Raw genomic sequence first — 16,276 nt, 5'->3', positions numbered from 1 at the left:
CAATCTTCCTTAGCTCCTACTTTTTAAAAAAAAGTACTTATTATTGGATAGGGGAAATAAAGAGGGAGGGGGGTCAGACGGTAGCACAGTGGGTTAAGTGGGGGGGGGCAAAACGCAAGGACTGGTGTAAGGATCCCGGTTTGAGCCCCCAGCTCCCCACCTGCAGGGGGAGTCGCTTCACAGGCGGGGAAGCAGGTCTGCAGGTGTCTTTCTCTCCCCCTCCTCTCTCTAGTTCTCTTCTCTGTCCTATCCAACAACATCAATAACAACTACAACAATAAAAACAAGGGCAACAAGAAGGCGGGGAGGGGGAGAGGGGGAGAGAAACACCCACAGCCCTGCTTCACCACTTGTGAAGTTTTCCCCCTGCAGGTGGGGACCAGGGGCTTGAACCAAGGTCCTTGAGTACTGTAATGTGAGCTCTTAACCAGGAGCTGGTCCCAGCTTCTACATTAAAAATTCCACAACAGGGAGTCGGGCGGTGGTGCAGTGGTTAAGCGCACGTGGCACAAAGCGCAAGGACCGATGTAAGGATCCAGGTTTGAGCCCCCGGCTCCCCACCTGTAGGGGACCTGTAAGGGTGTCGCTTCACAGGCGTTGAAGCAGGTCTACAGGTGTCTATCTTTCTCTCCCCCTCTCTGTCTTCCCCATCTCTCTCCATTTCTCTCTGTCCTAACAATGACAACATCAACAACAATACCTACAACAACAATGAAAAGGGCAACAAAAAGGGGAAATAAATAAATATAAAAAAAAAAGAAACAAAAAATTCCACCAACAGTTGGGACCTTGATCTTTAACCTCAGGGGTGGCTGGGCTGGGCTGTAGTGCACGTGTTAAGCACATGTATCACTAAGCGCAAGAATCTTGGTTCCAGCTCCTAGCTGCCCACCTGCAGGGTTACTCCACAAATTGTGAAGCAGGTGTCTCTCTCTCTTCCTATCTTACCTTCTCAATTTCTCTAGCCCCAGCAATAACCCTGGAGGCAAATTAATAAAGTGAACATGTTCTGGCCTGAGTCCTCAATGTATAAATGCCAATGACAAGCATCCTACTCCACTAAAAAAGGACAATGTTTCTGAGAGCTAGTTGGTGGCTCACCCAATTATAGCATACACATTATTATGCTGGCCAGCTCCTCATGGGGCGCGAGCGCTTCCATACTACGATCATCATCTCTGGCATTATGCTATTCCACTGCAGAATACTGTGCCCCAGTATGGTTCCGTAGCCCCCATGACCACTTGGTCGATTCCAAATTATATTCCTCCATGAGGATAATTTCTGGAACCATCCGTTCCACCCCAGTTCCATGGCTGCCAGTTCTTAGCAACATCACCCCACCAGATATTCGTCGGGATGCAGCATCATCTAAGTTTATTTCCCACGTCTACGCTCGACCAGACCTGCCAATATACGCGGATATCTTCGCCCACCCTGTTCAACGCTTGACGTCTCGTCACCCAATCTGGTCCCCTACGCCTACACTGAACTTCTCTGTTCCAGTCTCTTGGAAACAGAGTTGGCAGTCAGCTGAGGTAAAGAACAAACACCTCATCACAGACCCCTGCAAGTGTCAACCCGGCTTTGACCTAGCACGTTATGATTGGGCCCTCCTCAATCGCTATCCAACAGGCCATGGCCGGTGCGCTGCTATGTTCTTTTTGAGACTACAAACACCAAAGAAGTCCCTTTTCCAGATTATGTCTGACTTCTCTAAGATTTTTTTGTTGTTGTTGCTATTGATGTCATTGTTGTTGGATAGGACAGAAATGGAGAGAGGAGGGGAAGACAGAGGGGGGAGAGAAAGACAGACACCTGCAGAATCTCCTGCAGGTGGGGAGCAGGGAGGCTCGAACCAGGATCCTTAAGCCGGTTCTTGCGCTTTGCGCCACGTGCGCTTAACCCGCTGTACTACTGCCCGACTCCCATGAATTTTCATCCCATCAGCTCCCACATTTTTATTTATTTTGCCAACAGGGTTATTGCTGGGGCGCTGTACCTGCATGACAAATACACCACTACTGAAAACCACACATTCCTTTTTATTTTATAGCATAGCAAGAAATCTGAGGTGAAGAGACACCATGCAGCACTGCTTCACCATCATGAAGCTTCCTCCCTGCAGGTGGAGACCAAGGGCTTGAACCCAAGTCCTTATACATAATGCATATGCTCAACTGTATGTGTCACCATCTGACCCCCCTTACATAAAATAAATTTTATTAACATTATAAAAGGGATGAGAGAACCAGAGCTTCAGTCTGGCATGTGGAATGCTGAGGATTGAATTCAAGGCTCTGTCACTCCAATTTTAGCACCCTACTCAGTGCACCACCCTCTAGTCTCCCTTCTTCCCATTTTCTGTTGCCACCCTGAACTCCTCCAAACAATCATGGCTTTTGGAGACTTAAGTCAGTTGCTGGTGCCCTAAGAATTTATAGAACCTGGAATTCAGACTTGGTTTACAAGTATAGTTGATCAGAGATAAGAACTCAAATGTATAAAAAGGGAAGAAAACCATTTGAAACCAAGTAGATACTTTCCTGAAGAAAGAATCCTGAAAAACAGAATTCAAATTACTGTTTTTCCTTGCCTCCAGGGTTACTGCTGGGGTTCAGTGCCAGCACTATAAATCCACTGCTCTTGGCAGCCACTTTTTTCCCATTTTATTGGACAGGACAGAGAAATTGTGAATGGAGGGGGAGATAAAGTTAAATACCTGCAGATCTGCTTTGCCGCTTGTCAAGTGTCTTCCTTCAGGTGGAGAGCTGTGGCCTGAATTCCAGTCCTTGTGTTTAGTGTTATGTGCACTTAACTGGATGCACTATCACATGGTCCTACCTGTCTTAAAAAAGAGGAGCACAGGGACCCAGTGGTGGCACACCTGGTTGAGCACATGTATTACAATGCACAAGGACCCAGGTTTGAGCCCCGGCCCCCACCTGCAGGGGGAAAGCTTTACAAGTGGTGAAGCAGGGCTGCAGATGTCTATCTCTCTCCTTCTCTATCACCCCCCTACCTCTTGATTTCTAGCTGTCTCTATCCAATAAATAAAGATAAAAACTGTTTTAAAATTAAGAGGAGCAGAGGGAGTCGGTCGGTAGCACAGTGGGTTAAGTGCACATGGTGCAAAGTGCAAGGACCAGCAGTTAAGAGTCCCGGCTCTCCACCTGCAGGTGTTTATCTTTCTCTTCCCGTCTTCCCCTCCTCTCTCCATTTCTGTCCTATCCAACAACGACGACATCAATAACAACAATAATAACTGCAACAATAAAAACAAGGGCAACAAAAAAGGAAATAAGTATTTTTTTAAAAAAAGGGGGGAGCAGGACCCAGTCAACTAGTGTAGCATCTTAACCGAGGACCTGGAGTACATAACCTGCCAAAGAAATCATCTACTGAAATGCCCACAACTGGCCAACAGACACTTTATGTATCTGAAGCTCAGATCCAGATCTGGAATCAACAGATGGAAGACAAATTCAGTGTTCCCAGTGGCAAGATTCAGCATTAGAAATTAACCAAGGAAGTCCCGCCTGTCCGCAAGGGAATTTTGTATGAAAGTCCAAAGGGAAATGTATGCTACTTTGTGGAACCCACATGTCCTTCAGATGCTACATAGAATTATGTAATAAATCCAGTGAGATAGAGAATGTATAAACAAATCATATGCTGGAAGCTTTGTTAACTCAAAGAGAGTCCACTTTTCAGGGTATAGACACCTAGCAATTACACCATTCATCTGCTTGCAGTTTGTGTATTATTTTTTTTAAGGGACTTTTTTCTCCTCTCTCTGTATCCCTGATAACTGGCACAGTACCTAATAGGCAATATCTAAGTTATTTTAAGTTAACCAATCTTTGCCAACTAATTTTGAGCTTATGCTAGTGGGAAATCAGCTCTCAGTCATTCCGAACTGGTAAGAGGTAGGAAAGGATTTTGCATACTCCCCCCAAATCTCAGAGATTAAAACACTTATAGGTGTCACAACATGGGGGAGACAGTGGTATTTTCATCTGCAAAGAGGCTAGGATACTGCTAAAAATCCTATAATGGAAAAGGGAACCCCCCCAAAAAGAATTATACAGCCCCCAAATGGAAATGCCAATATTAAGAACCCTGTTCCTCATATAATTGCACATACAGAAGAAAATATTAAGTTCAACATTGAGCACTGTTTTTTTAAAAAAATGATCAAAGGAAAGTAACTTTAGAAAAAGTTTTGTTTGACTCTTCTGTACAGATCCCATCAGGGGAAAATACAATTCATGCTGAAGAATCCTAGAAGGAAAAAAAAAAAATGATGGGGTTCAAATGAACGGAGAAGAGTAAGTCCTATATGCAAGTATGGGATGAAAAAACATACATAAGGGGAAAATATGGAATGTTCCCACCAACTGTGAAACAGGGCCAATGAAATGACATTTATTTTACAGTTGAACAGTTTCTGAGACCCAATGGTTCCCAAATGAGGTTTTCTTTCTTTTCTTTTCTTTTTTTTTTTTTTTTTTTTGCATCAAACAGGTTCTTTCAAGAACCTGCTTATAAGGAAGACAAAAAGAGTAATTCTCAATAAAATAAACAGGCAAAGCTGAACAGTCTACATCTGAAGAACAAAGATTAAAAAAACTCACCAGACACAAACCACACCACTCATCCCATTTAATTTTCTGTTACATGCTCTGAGGAAGCTGAGATCAGCAGGCCCCAAGGCACCTGAGGTTCTAGCTCAAGCTCCCTCCCTCTATGTGAGATTCATGCACACACACCCACCCACACACACTACTAGTCCAGGCAAACATACACATGCATGCACAGGTGGCCAGAAAACCACAAAGGGCTGCAGGGAGGGGAGGGGCTGGTCAAGAATATAGTATCAAATGCAATCTGGGAACAAAAGATCCCTTCACTGAAGGTTGAGCAAGAGCCAAAATTAAAACAAAGGCAGAGGGCTGGGAGATAGCATATAATGGTTATGCAAAAAGACTTTCATGCCTGAGGCTCCAACATCCCAGGGTCAATCTCCAGCACCACCATAAGCCAGAGTTGAGCAGTGCTCTAGTAAAAAAAAAAAAAAAAAAAATTAAGACAGAACACAAGATAAATGCAGGATGCTCAGAGAAGAGACTGGAAAGATGAAGAGGGAAAGATGCAGGGGGTGTTTTAGGAAAGCAGCCTCAGAAGAGGGTTTTTATTGGGAACTATAGCTGGGCAGAGGTCTTCAGTGATGTACTGAGGCTGAGAGAACATGCCACAGCATCACCTCTGTATCTGTACCCTCTCCAACAGTAGAGGGAAACCAACCACAAACATCCACCCTCTACACCTCCCTACTGACACTCTTAAGGACATTCCCCAAGTGTTTCCCCCAAAATGAACTCCCACACAAAGTTAGGCCTGGTGAAGAGTCAAGCATAGAAAAGCCTCAGTAACTCTTCTTGGTGGAGCCAAAGCCAGAGAAGCCCATCACAGCTGCCATTTCATCATCCTCCTCAAATGTTAAGTCTTCCTCAGCCCTTCTTTTCTTCTCCTTCTGTTTCTCTTTCTTATAGGCTTTGGCTTTTTCCTCCTGGGAAGAAAAAGGAAAAAAAAAGTCACTCAGAACTAGTTCAGACCCCTAAGCCAAATGCTAAAAGATATTAATTCATTCCTGTAACTTTATAGGTAAAAACAGTTAAAGACAAGTAACATCTCAACAGGAGAGGAAAAGTTACGTAAAGATTATGGGGGGGGGGGAGGTGGTGGCGCAACTGGTTGAGTGCGAGTTATAATGCACAAGGATCCAGGTTTGAGTGTCCATCCCCACCTGCAGGGGGAAAGCTTTGTGAGTGGTGAAGCAGGTCTGCTGGTGTGTCTCTGTCTTTGTCTTTTGGTATTTCCCACCCCCTCTTGATTTTTGATTATCTCTATTCAACAAATAAAGATTAAAAAAAAAAGATTATGGGGGGGCACAAGTGGAAGTATACACAGTTAAGCACACATAGCATGCACAAGTATCTGCACAAGGACCCAAGTTTAAGCCCCTGCTCCCCACCTGCAATGGGGACACTTCATGAGTGGTGAAGCAGGTCTGCAGGTATCTATCTTTCTCTCTTGATTTCTTTTTTTTTTTTTTTTTTTTCCTCCAGGGTTATTGCTGGGCTCGGTGCCTGCACCATGATGAATCCACCGCTCCTGGAGGCCATTTTTCCCCCTTTTTGTTGCCCTAGTTGTTGCAGCCTCGTTGCGGTTATTATTGCTTTGTTGTTGGATAGGACAGAGAGAAATGGAGAGAGGAGGGGAAGACAGAGAGAGAGGGGAGAGAAAGATAGATACCTGTAGACCTGCTTCACCGCCCGTGAAGCGACTCCCCTGCAGGTGGGGAGCCGGGGGCTCGAACCGGGATCTTTACTCTGGTCCCTGCGCTTTGCGCCACATGCGCTTAACCCACTGCGCCACCGCCCGAGTCCCTCTCTCTTGATTTCTATCTCCCCCTCCCCTTCAACTTCTCTGTCCTATTCAATAAAACAGAAATAAATAAATAAAAGATAAGAGGGCTGGCAAAATAGGTCTCTTGGACAGTGTGCTTACTCTATCATGAACATGACCTAGGCCTGAGCCTGGCCCCACCATACTGAGGAAAGCTTTGGTGCTGTGATATGTTTCTTTGTTATTTATGTCTGTCTTTCTCTCTCAAAAAGTTAAGCTTAGAGATACAAAGCCACAGGGAAAAAAAAAAGAAAAAAAAGCCACAAGGATAACAAAAAAAGCCACAAGGATGACAAAAAAGCCACAAGGATGACAAGGATACAAAGCCACAAGGAAAAAAAAAAAAAGCCACAAGGATGACAAAAGGGGAAAAAAAAAAATAAGACCCAGAAAATGGAAGTTATAGCCTCTGGAGAGCATTTATCCATCCATTTCCAGCTCATCTCTTGTTCCTAACAAGGTATGGAAACAAAGCTATATAACAACAACTATCATTCTAGGGCATGAAATGCATTCTAGGAATTATATAAGGGCTTTAGCTATTATATATTATACTCATATTTCCCCTCCCATCAGAACACTGCTCAGCTCTGGCTTATGGTGATGCAGAGGATTAGACGTGGGACTTCGGAGCCTCAGACATGACACAACCATTATGCTATCTCCCCTACACCACACACTCAGATCAACTTGGGGAAACTGAGACATAGAGAGGCTATATAACTAGGCCAAGATTTGCCACTAGCAAGTGAAAAAAACAGAATTCTGTCCCAGTTAGCATGGTTCTATAGGTCTCTTGGGAACTTGGGAAATTTAGCAAATTCTTCCTATAGTTAAAAAAAAAAAATGAAAAGAAAGAAATGCAAAAAACAATGGCCCATATGGCCCAGGAAATGGCGCAATAGATCAAGCACTGAACTTAAAGGCATGAAGTCTTGAGTTCCACCTCCTCTATACCATGCAACAGAGTGATAACCTGGTTCTTTTTAGTAAATAAATATGAACAAAAGCAATAAAAGAAAACAGTTTGGGGGGGAGGGGATAGGTTTGTTACCATTTCCTTTAGATCATGTTGAGTCACAAAGACCATACTTGGAGGCTGGGCAGTGGTACACCAGGTTAAGTGAACATAGTACGAAGCACAAGGACCTGCGCAAGGATCCTGGTTCAAGCTTCGGTTCCCCACCTGCAGGTTACTTCACAAGCAGTGAAGCAGGTCTGCAGGTGTCTGTCTCTCTCCCTCTCTACCCCCCCGCCCCGCCCTTGCTCTTTTTTTTTTTTTTTCTTTACCTGAGCACTGTTCAACTCTGGCTTATGGTAGTGCAGGGGGATTGAATCTGGGACTTTGGAACCTCAATCATTAGTCTCTTTGCATAGCCATTATCTACCCTCTGCCTCCCTTCCCTCTCAACTTCTCTCTGTTCTATCCAATAAAATGGAAAAAATGGCCACCAGGAGCAGTGGATTTGTAGTGCAGGCACCGAGCCCTAGCAATAAACCTGCAGGCAAACAAACAAACAAACAAAAAACAACAACATAATTGTTTACCCTAATATGCAGAAAAGAAGATAAAACTATCTTTTGGGATGTCAAGGAAATAGTTTACTTAGTAGGACACAGGACTTACCCAGATTCAAGCCCAGCTTTATATGAGATGGCATAAAACCAGGGGAAGCTTTAGAGCTAGGGTGTTTCCCCCTCTGCCCCTCTTCCTTTAAAATGGCAGCCCTGGGGAGTCGGGTGGTAGCGCAGCACGTCAAGCACCCATGGCACAAAGCACAAGGATAGGCGTACAGTTCGAGCCCCCGGCTCCCCACCTGCAGGGGAGTCCCTTCACAAGCAGTGAAGCAGGTCTGCAGGTGTCTATATTTCTCTCCTCCTCTCTCCATTTCTCTCTGTCCTGTCCAACGACGACGATATCAATAACAACAACAATAATTACAACAATAAAAAAACAAAAACAAGGGCAAGAAAAGGGAATAAATATTTAAAAAAAAAAATGTTCAGGCAACCCTGAACAATTAAATTGCAGGTGCAAGAGGCCCGAGTTTCAAAACAAAAACCTAGTTAGCTCAATTGATAAAGCACGGCCTTTCAAGCCTGAGGTTCCCAGTTCAAACTCCAGTATCACATGTACTGGAGTGGTGCTCTGGACTGTCTAACACTGAAGATGAAGATAAGGAAGAGAACCCTCCCATTACTAGGTGGTGGCGCACCTGGTTGAGCACATATGTTAAAATGCACAAGGACCCAGGTTTGAGCCCCTGGCCCTAACCTGTAGGGGGTATGCTTTGCAAGTGGTGAAGCAGTGCTACAGGTGTATCTTTCTCTCCTCTATCTCCCCCTACCCTCTCAATTCCTGGCTGTCTATATCCAATAAAGATGGAAAAAAAAAATCAAAGCTGGGAGAGGACAAAAAGGTAAAGCCCTACTTCTTCTCTGAGCTCCTTCATCCTTTCCTCAAAATCATAATCCTTTTGTTTCTCCTCCATCTTCTTCTTGTTGACTTCAAAACGTTTCTTCACTTGATCCAAGGTGGAACGTTCCACACGCATAGACATGCCCAAGTTTCGCTGATCTGGATGGAAACAGCAGTGAAAAAAAAATAAGGTTATTACAAAATCCTAGGCGCCTCAAAAAGTCTTTAGTGACATTAGAAAGACAGACAGAAAGAGAACAAATGCAAACATTCAAAAAAAAAATTTTCAGCTGAAAAGACAAAACAAACCAAACTCTCCATAAACAACCACTCCTACTGAGTAGATACACCAGTGGAGATATTGGAAATAAAAAAAAAAAATCATGGCTTGTTATTCGGAGGCTCTTGCCGGCAGGTTGGCTTCACGGGCGGGTAACAGAGACGCGGAGACAATGGCTGGGCAGGGAAGCTGTATTTCTTTATTCAGGAACAACGATTCATAAACTAAGACAAACTAATCACCAAACAGGACTCCGCTGTCTCTTTGCGGCGGCGCAAGCACTCTTTCTTTTACTCTCGAACTCAGGAACCCTCTCCCTTACTCTGGAACTCAGGAACTCTGGAACTCTCGTACTGGGGAACCCTCTGAAACTCTTCCACTGTGGAACTCTCTCTTACTCTGTAACTCTCAAACTCTCGAACTCAGGAACTCAGGAACTCTCGGACCCAGGAACCCTCTGAAAACTCTGGCACTCTGGCGGGTTTCCTAGGGGCGGGGCCAAGCGGGCCCACGAAATTAACAGGACTGATGCAATTCTCTTGGCGGGGGAGAACTAGAACCCAATGTAAAGCATACAACAAAACTCTCCATAAACAACCACTCCTACTGAGTAGATACACCAGTGGAGATACTGGAAATAAAAAAAAAATCATGGCTTGTTAAGACCCTAGCACTCTAAGTTAAAAAAATAGCTTACTTGGATAGTATGCTATTTTGTCATGTGCAAGACCCAAATTTGAGTCCAATCTGCTGTGGTCTCTTTCTGTCACTATCAAAACAAAACAAAAACCATCAGTGGCTTAAGTCTCATGAAATAAAGGAAAGTCTGAAGCAACTTAAGATGTCTATTTTTCCTTTTTATTTGATAAAACAGAGAGAGATTGAAAGGGGAGGAGATAGAGAGGGAGAGAAAGACACCTCAAGACCTACTGCACCACTCGTGAAGTCTCCCCCCTTCAAGTGGGGAGTAGGGACTTGAACCCAGGCCCTTGCGCAGATCCACAAGCAGTAACTATGTGTGCTTACCTGGGTGTGCCCAACCCCACAACTAAAGCATACAAAAAGGGCTCAAGAGAACCAACCATTTCCCCCATTTCAACTCCAAAACCCAGCCCCAGCACAGAGTGCAATCAAACCTTACGTTTTTTCCCATTGATGTGATCCAAGAAATTGATGGAGTCCTTCACTACACAATCACAGACGTTGCAGTAATAGCTACGAAAGAGAAATGACACTTAGTAAATCTGGTTATAAATATCTTACATTTTCAGCTGGGAAACACTTTTCTTTTGCTTCCAGGGTTATTGCTGGGGCTTGGTGCCTGCACTACGAATCCACTGCTCCTGGAGGCCATTTTTCCCATTTTTGTTGCCTTTGTTGTTACCCTTGTTGGTATCATTATTATTGTTGTTGTCATTACTGTTGTTGTTGGATAGGACAGAGAGAAATCAAGAGAGGAGGGGAAGACAGAGAGGGAGAAAGATAGACACCTGCAGACCTGCTTCACCGCCTGTGAAGCGACCCCCCTACAGGTGGGGAGCCAGAGGCTCGAACTGGGATCCTAACACCAGTCCTGGTGCTCTGCTGCGCTACCACCTGGCCCCCAGGAAACATACTTTTAAGTGAAATTTCTAACTAGAAAAAGGGGTTATTTATCATTTTCATAGGGCTAATCTCTTGAAATAATACAGTAACAAACTTCTAGGACAACTCACATAATTAATGCCCACTGTCCAGGCATTCCTATGCTGTGTAGTCTCCCACCACCATCACCACCTCAATGTGTGCAAGAGCTGGTCTTTACCAATAAATAAAGTGATGCTATCTCATTTCCAGACTAGGTTATTAAAACATGGGCCTTGGGTGGGGGTATAATATAATGGTTATGCAAAAAGACTTTCATGCCTGAGGCTCTCAAGTCCCAGGTTCAATCCCCCACACTGCCATAAGCCAGAGCTAAGAGCACTGCTCTGGTAAAAAGAAAAAAAAAAAGGGTTTTTTTTTTTTTTTTTACCTCAGTCTGTATACATACTTGTTTATTATTGGATAGAGATAGAGAGAAATTGAGGCGAGAGAGAGGGAGAGACAGAGAGACATGTGCAGAACTACTTCACCACATGTGAAGTTTTTTCCCTGTAGGTGGGGGCCAGGGGCTTGAACCTGGGTCCTTGTGCATTGTAACATGTGTACTCAACCAAGGGTGCCACCACCAGGCCTATCCCCTTTTTATTCTCTTGGTTGCAGAGAAAGACAAAAAGTTAGTGGTTTTGGAGATGTTGCAGTGGATAAAACACTGGACTCTCAAGCATGAGGTCCCGATAGGGTTCAATCCCCAGCTGCACATGTACCAGAGATGTCTGTTTTTTTTTTTTTTAATTATCTTTATTTATTGGGTACAGTCAGAAATTGAGAGGGAAGTGGGGATATAGAAAGGAAGGAGGAAGAGAGACAAAGTAACACCTGTAGCACTGCTTCACCACTCACAAAGCTTTCCCCCTGCAGATAGGGACTGGGAGCTCAAATCTGGGTCCTTGTGCATTGTAACATGTGCTCAACCAGGTGCACCACCACAGGCCCATGTCTGGTTCTTTCTCTCCTATCTTTCTCATTAGTAAATAAATAACATCTTTAAAAAAAATTTTAAAAAGAAAGATGAAAAGTCACTCACCCTCCCATTTCAGATTGTGGGGTAGTTTTGGTAATGACAATTGTCTTCCCAAGCTTGGATTCCAGGTCCACTTTGTAGTCCCTATGCCTGAGAAGCTCCCTTTTGACTGGCTGCACTGGTTTTCCTGAAATGTAGTGGGGAAGGAAGTTCCTTCAATGTTATGTTTATCAACAAGAAAGGAAAAGAAATGCATGAAACTCAAAATGCAAGTCGACTCTCATTTTTTTTTTTTTTTGAATCCTGAAACAAGGAATGTGTGTATTTCTAACAAAAGCTAGGGAGAAATGTGAACATAAGACAAAGGATAAGTAATCCGTAATTGAAAAGCTTTTTTCTACTTTAAAACCAGTAAGTCAGGCCAGGGAGGTAGTACAATGGTACTGAACAAGACCTGCAAGCCTGAGACTCCAAAAATGGCAGATACAATTCCTGGCACTTCCATATGCTAGAGTTGGTACTGTTCTGGTCTCTCTGTACCATTCTCTGGCTTGAAAAATAAACCCTTTAAAAAAACTGTTTCTACTTTATTTTTTTAACAGAGACAGAAATTGAGAGGGATGGGAGAGTGGTGGTCTGGGAGGTGGTGTGCAGTGCTTAAAACACTGGACCCTCAAGCATGAGGTAATGAGTTCAGTCCCCAGCAACAAATGTACCAGAGTGATGTCTGGTCCTTTCTCTCTTCCTGTTTTTCTCGTTAATAAATAAATAAAATCTTAAGAAAAAAAAAAATGGGGTCAGGTGGTGGTGTACAAGGTCAAGTGCACACATTACAGTGCACAAGGTTGTAGGTTCAAGTCCCTGGTCCCCACTTACAGGGGGAAAAATTCACAAGCACTGGAGCAGGGCTGCAGGTATCTGTCTCTCCTTCTGTTTCCCCCTCCCCCTCCACCTCTCCACAATAATAAAAACATTAAAAAGAGGGGGAGGCAGGAGTGGATAGCATAATGGTTATGCATGGAGATTCTCGTGCCTGAGGCTCCAAAGTCCCAGGTTCAACCCCCCGTACCACCATAAACCAGAGCTGAATAGTGCTCTGATAAAAATTAAGAGAGGGGAGCTGGGCGGTAGTACAGTGGGTTGAGCGCAGGTGGTGCAAAGCACAAGGACAGGCAACAAGGATCCTAGTTCAAGCCCTAGGCTCTCCACCTGCATGGGAATCACTTCACAAGCGGTGAAGCAGGTCTGAAGGTGTCTTTCTCTTCCCCTCTGTCTTCCCCTCCTCTCTCCATTTCTCTCTATCCTATCTAACGACATCAATAACAACAACAATAATAACTACAACAAGAATAAAAAAGAAAAACAAGGGCAACAAAAGGGAAAATAAATATAAAAATTTTTTTAAAAATTGAGAGAGAGAGAGATGGAGGCTCAGGAGGTGGTACAATGGGTAAAGCACTGGACTCTCAAGCATGAGGTCCTGAGTTTGATCCCCAGCAGCACATGTACCAGAGTGATGTCTGATTCTACCTTCTTCTATCCCTTTCATTAATAAACAAATAAAATATTTTAAAAAGAGAAACAAGACACCTACAGCACTGCTTCACCACTTGTGAAGCTTACCCCCTGCAGATGGGGACTAGAGGCTTGAAACCAGGTTCTTACAGACCCTAACATGTTCACTCTACCAGGTGCATCACTGCCCAGCCTTGAGAATTCTTTAGAAGAAAAGAAAAAAATCTTTGGGGAACTGGGGAAGCTTTTCGTTTAAATTTTTATTTCTCCTTCTCCTTCTTCTTCTTCTTTTTAACCAATGCACTATTCAGCTCTGGTTTATGGTGATATGGGGGATCGAACCTGGGACTATGGAGCCTCAGGCATGAAAGTTATTTTGTAGTTTTCCCAGCGCCTGGGGATTATTTTAAGTACGAAACCAATAGTGGCCCAGGTGGTGGATACAGTGGATAAAGAACTAGGTTTGGAAGCATTAAGTCCCATGCTTAATCTTCATCACTGTATATGCCAGAATGATGCTATTCAGGTTCTCCTTCCTCTTAACAGCATATATATTTTTAAGGTGGGAACCACAGTTAGGAAATGACTGTTTTGCACCAACCACTATTACAAGTTACAAAAAAAAAGGAGGGGGGGGGAGACAGGTGGTAGCACAGCAGGTTATGCACAGGTGGCGCAAAGCTCAAGGACTGGCATAAGGATCCCGGTTCCAGTCCCCAGCTCCCCATCTGCAGGGGTGTCACTTCACAAGCAGTGAAGCAGGTCTGCAGGTGTCTATCTTTCTCTCCCCCTCTCTGTCTTCCCTTCCTCTCTCCATTTCTCTCTGTCCTATCCAACAATGACAACACCAATAACAACCACAATAGTAACTACAACAATAAAAAACAAGGGCAACAAAAGGGAATAAATAAATAAATGCTAAAATAAAAAGGAGGGGGAATGCACCGGGTAGTGGTGCACTAGGTTAAGTACACATAGTACAAAGTACAAGGAACTGAGCAAAGATCCTGGTTTGGGCCCCAGACACCTGCCTGCAAGGGGGTCACTTCTCAGGTAGTGAAGCAGGTCTATACAGGTGTCTTTCTCCCCCCTTCTCTATCTTCCCCATCCTCTCTCAATTTCTCCCTGTCCTATCCAATAGAAAAAAATGGAAAAAATGTTCAACAGGAGCAGTGGATTCGTAGTGGTGCACTGAGCCCGAGCGATAGCCCTGGAGGCAAAATAATAATAATAATAATAATAATAAAATAAGGGGGGTAGGACAGCTTGCTGAGCACTCATGCTACAATGCACAAGGACCTGGGTTCAAGCACCTGGTTCCCAGCCACAGGGGTAAAGCTTCATGACCTGTGAGGTAGTGTTGCAAGTGTCTCTCTCCCTATCTCTCCCTTCCCTCTCAATTTCTGTCTCTGCCCAATAATTAATAAGATAAATATTTTAAAAGTTACAAAAAAAAAAAAAAAACCCACAAGGTTTAGGATGTACAAGGTGATGCAGAAGCAGGAAGAATAAACATGTTTGATAACATGTGAAAACAAGACATTTCTTTTTGCAAAGTGCTATCCCCATCAACTGAGGACTTTAAACTCCCTGACACTGTACAAAGCAGAAAACAGCACTACTAAACTCAAAAATGTTCTTCAGTGAGTACCCCTGTTTCTTCTCAGACTCTAGGGGAAGGATTTCATTGGGTCAACAATTTTTTTCTTCCTCTAGTCAAGTTTAGCAGGAGGAGAGACTGGGGTGTTCAATAGCAGTACTAACTGGTCAGCAGTTAAAGCATTTAACCACATCTGTCACTACTCAGGATTCCACTCTTTGTACTTCAGTACTACTAAATGACGCCAGCGAAGGGCACGCAAGGAAGCAGAGGACAAGAGAGCTGGAAATCACCTCCAAATTACTTCAGCTCAAACATTTCATACAAGCAATCGAGCATCAGGGAGACAGCGCTCTGCCAGAGGACAAGAGCATTTCAACACCCCCCCCCCCGCCCCAGCCATCCCACTGCGCCTGTGATACCCCGAGACCTCCTGGGCACAGGAACCCACCATCCTTCTTTTCTCTCTCTTCCGTGAGCCTCTTCTCGGCGAGTTTCTCATATTCATCTTTGTCCCACTTTCGGCGAAAGTCCAAGTTTTTCGTCTGTGTGGGGTGAGAGCGGGGAGGGGGAAGAAAGCGCTCAGGATTTGTCGCTAATGGTGTCCGGACCCCCTGAGGGTCGGTGGGAACCGCGTCCTCGCCTCCGAAGCTGTTCCGGGACCTCTGGGGAGCGAAGCCCCTGCGGACCACCCCGTGAGGCTGAGGGGGGCTCAGGTCCGCAGCCTGAGACCCGCGCGACTTCCGCAATCCCGACCCCGCGCCTGGGCTTCACCGTGGCGCTCTCCATCCCGAACCCTTGCATCGCAAAGCGATGGTGGAAAACCTGTCGGCTGCAGGTTGTTCCGCGCTGTGAATCCACCCCCTCAGCACCCCCAAACCTTCTCCTCACATACAACACATACCCCGCTGCCCGACGCCATCTTCACCGCCAAGTGAATGGAAAGCTGGAAAATGCCGTAAAGAGCTGCCTCGAACCGTAAAGTAAGCTTGCCTTCCAATAAGCTTAGAGTTTCCTGCTCTATAGACGCTAAGGATTGGAGGGTTTCTTAAACTGGCGTGTCGGTCCCGCCTCTGTATCAAGAGACTCGCGCATGCGCAAGGGTACTGTGAAGCAACACGGAAGTAAGGGCGCCTCGAGTTTTGTTTTGTTTTTTTTCCGCCCTACGTTTCAAAACAAACACCAGGGGTGTCTGGATTTAACTGAAACTCAGTTTTTTACAGGTCTAGTCTACAGCTCTGTGCTTGCGTTGTCAAGAGATTCTAAACCTTATTTAGAGATAAACAGCAGTGCCTCCTTTACCTTCATGCACTGAAAATAGGATTTAGCCTTGAGGATATATGTAACATATGGATTTTTGTTTTTCCTTTTCTTTTGGAAGACTTT

At 44.5% G+C, this 16,276-nt stretch overlaps 1 protein-coding gene across 1 annotated transcript; it reads right to left on the bottom strand.

Moving 5' to 3' along the window:
- Window positions 1-4,406: 4,406 nt before the first annotated feature.
- On the bottom strand, window positions 4,407-15,877 carry ZMAT2 (zinc finger matrin-type 2). Its single transcript, XM_060179554.1, has 6 exons — window positions 15,795-15,877; window positions 15,342-15,435; window positions 11,839-11,962; window positions 10,312-10,385; window positions 8,904-9,049; window positions 4,407-5,572 (listed from the first exon to the last, which is right to left on the bottom strand). Exons 1-6 carry the CDS (start codon window positions 15,810-15,812, stop codon window positions 5,429-5,431), a joined length of 600 nt encoding a protein of 199 aa, XP_060035537.1. The 5' UTR covers window positions 15,813-15,877; the 3' UTR covers window positions 4,407-5,428.
- Window positions 15,878-16,276: the final 399 nt, after the last annotated feature.

The sequence above is a fragment of the Erinaceus europaeus genome, chromosome 2, assembly GCF_950295315.1.
Source record: "Erinaceus europaeus chromosome 2, mEriEur2.1, whole genome shotgun sequence".
Taxonomy (NCBI): Eukaryota; Metazoa; Chordata; class Mammalia; order Eulipotyphla; family Erinaceidae; genus Erinaceus; species Erinaceus europaeus.
This window is presented reverse-complemented; position numbering and strand designations above follow the sequence as displayed.

Excerpts from the sequence above, each read along its gene's own strand:
- ZMAT2 (XM_060179554.1), bottom strand. Across the intron at positions 9,050-10,311 it reads TCACATCAATGGGAAAAAAC|ATCAGCGAAACTTGGGCATG; the intron begins GTAAGGTTTGAT and ends GTTTCCATCCAG. Across the intron at positions 5,573-8,903 it reads TGAAGGAGCTCAGAGAAGAA|GAGGAAAAAGCCAAAGCCTA; the intron begins GTAGGGCTTTAC and ends TTTTCTTCCCAG.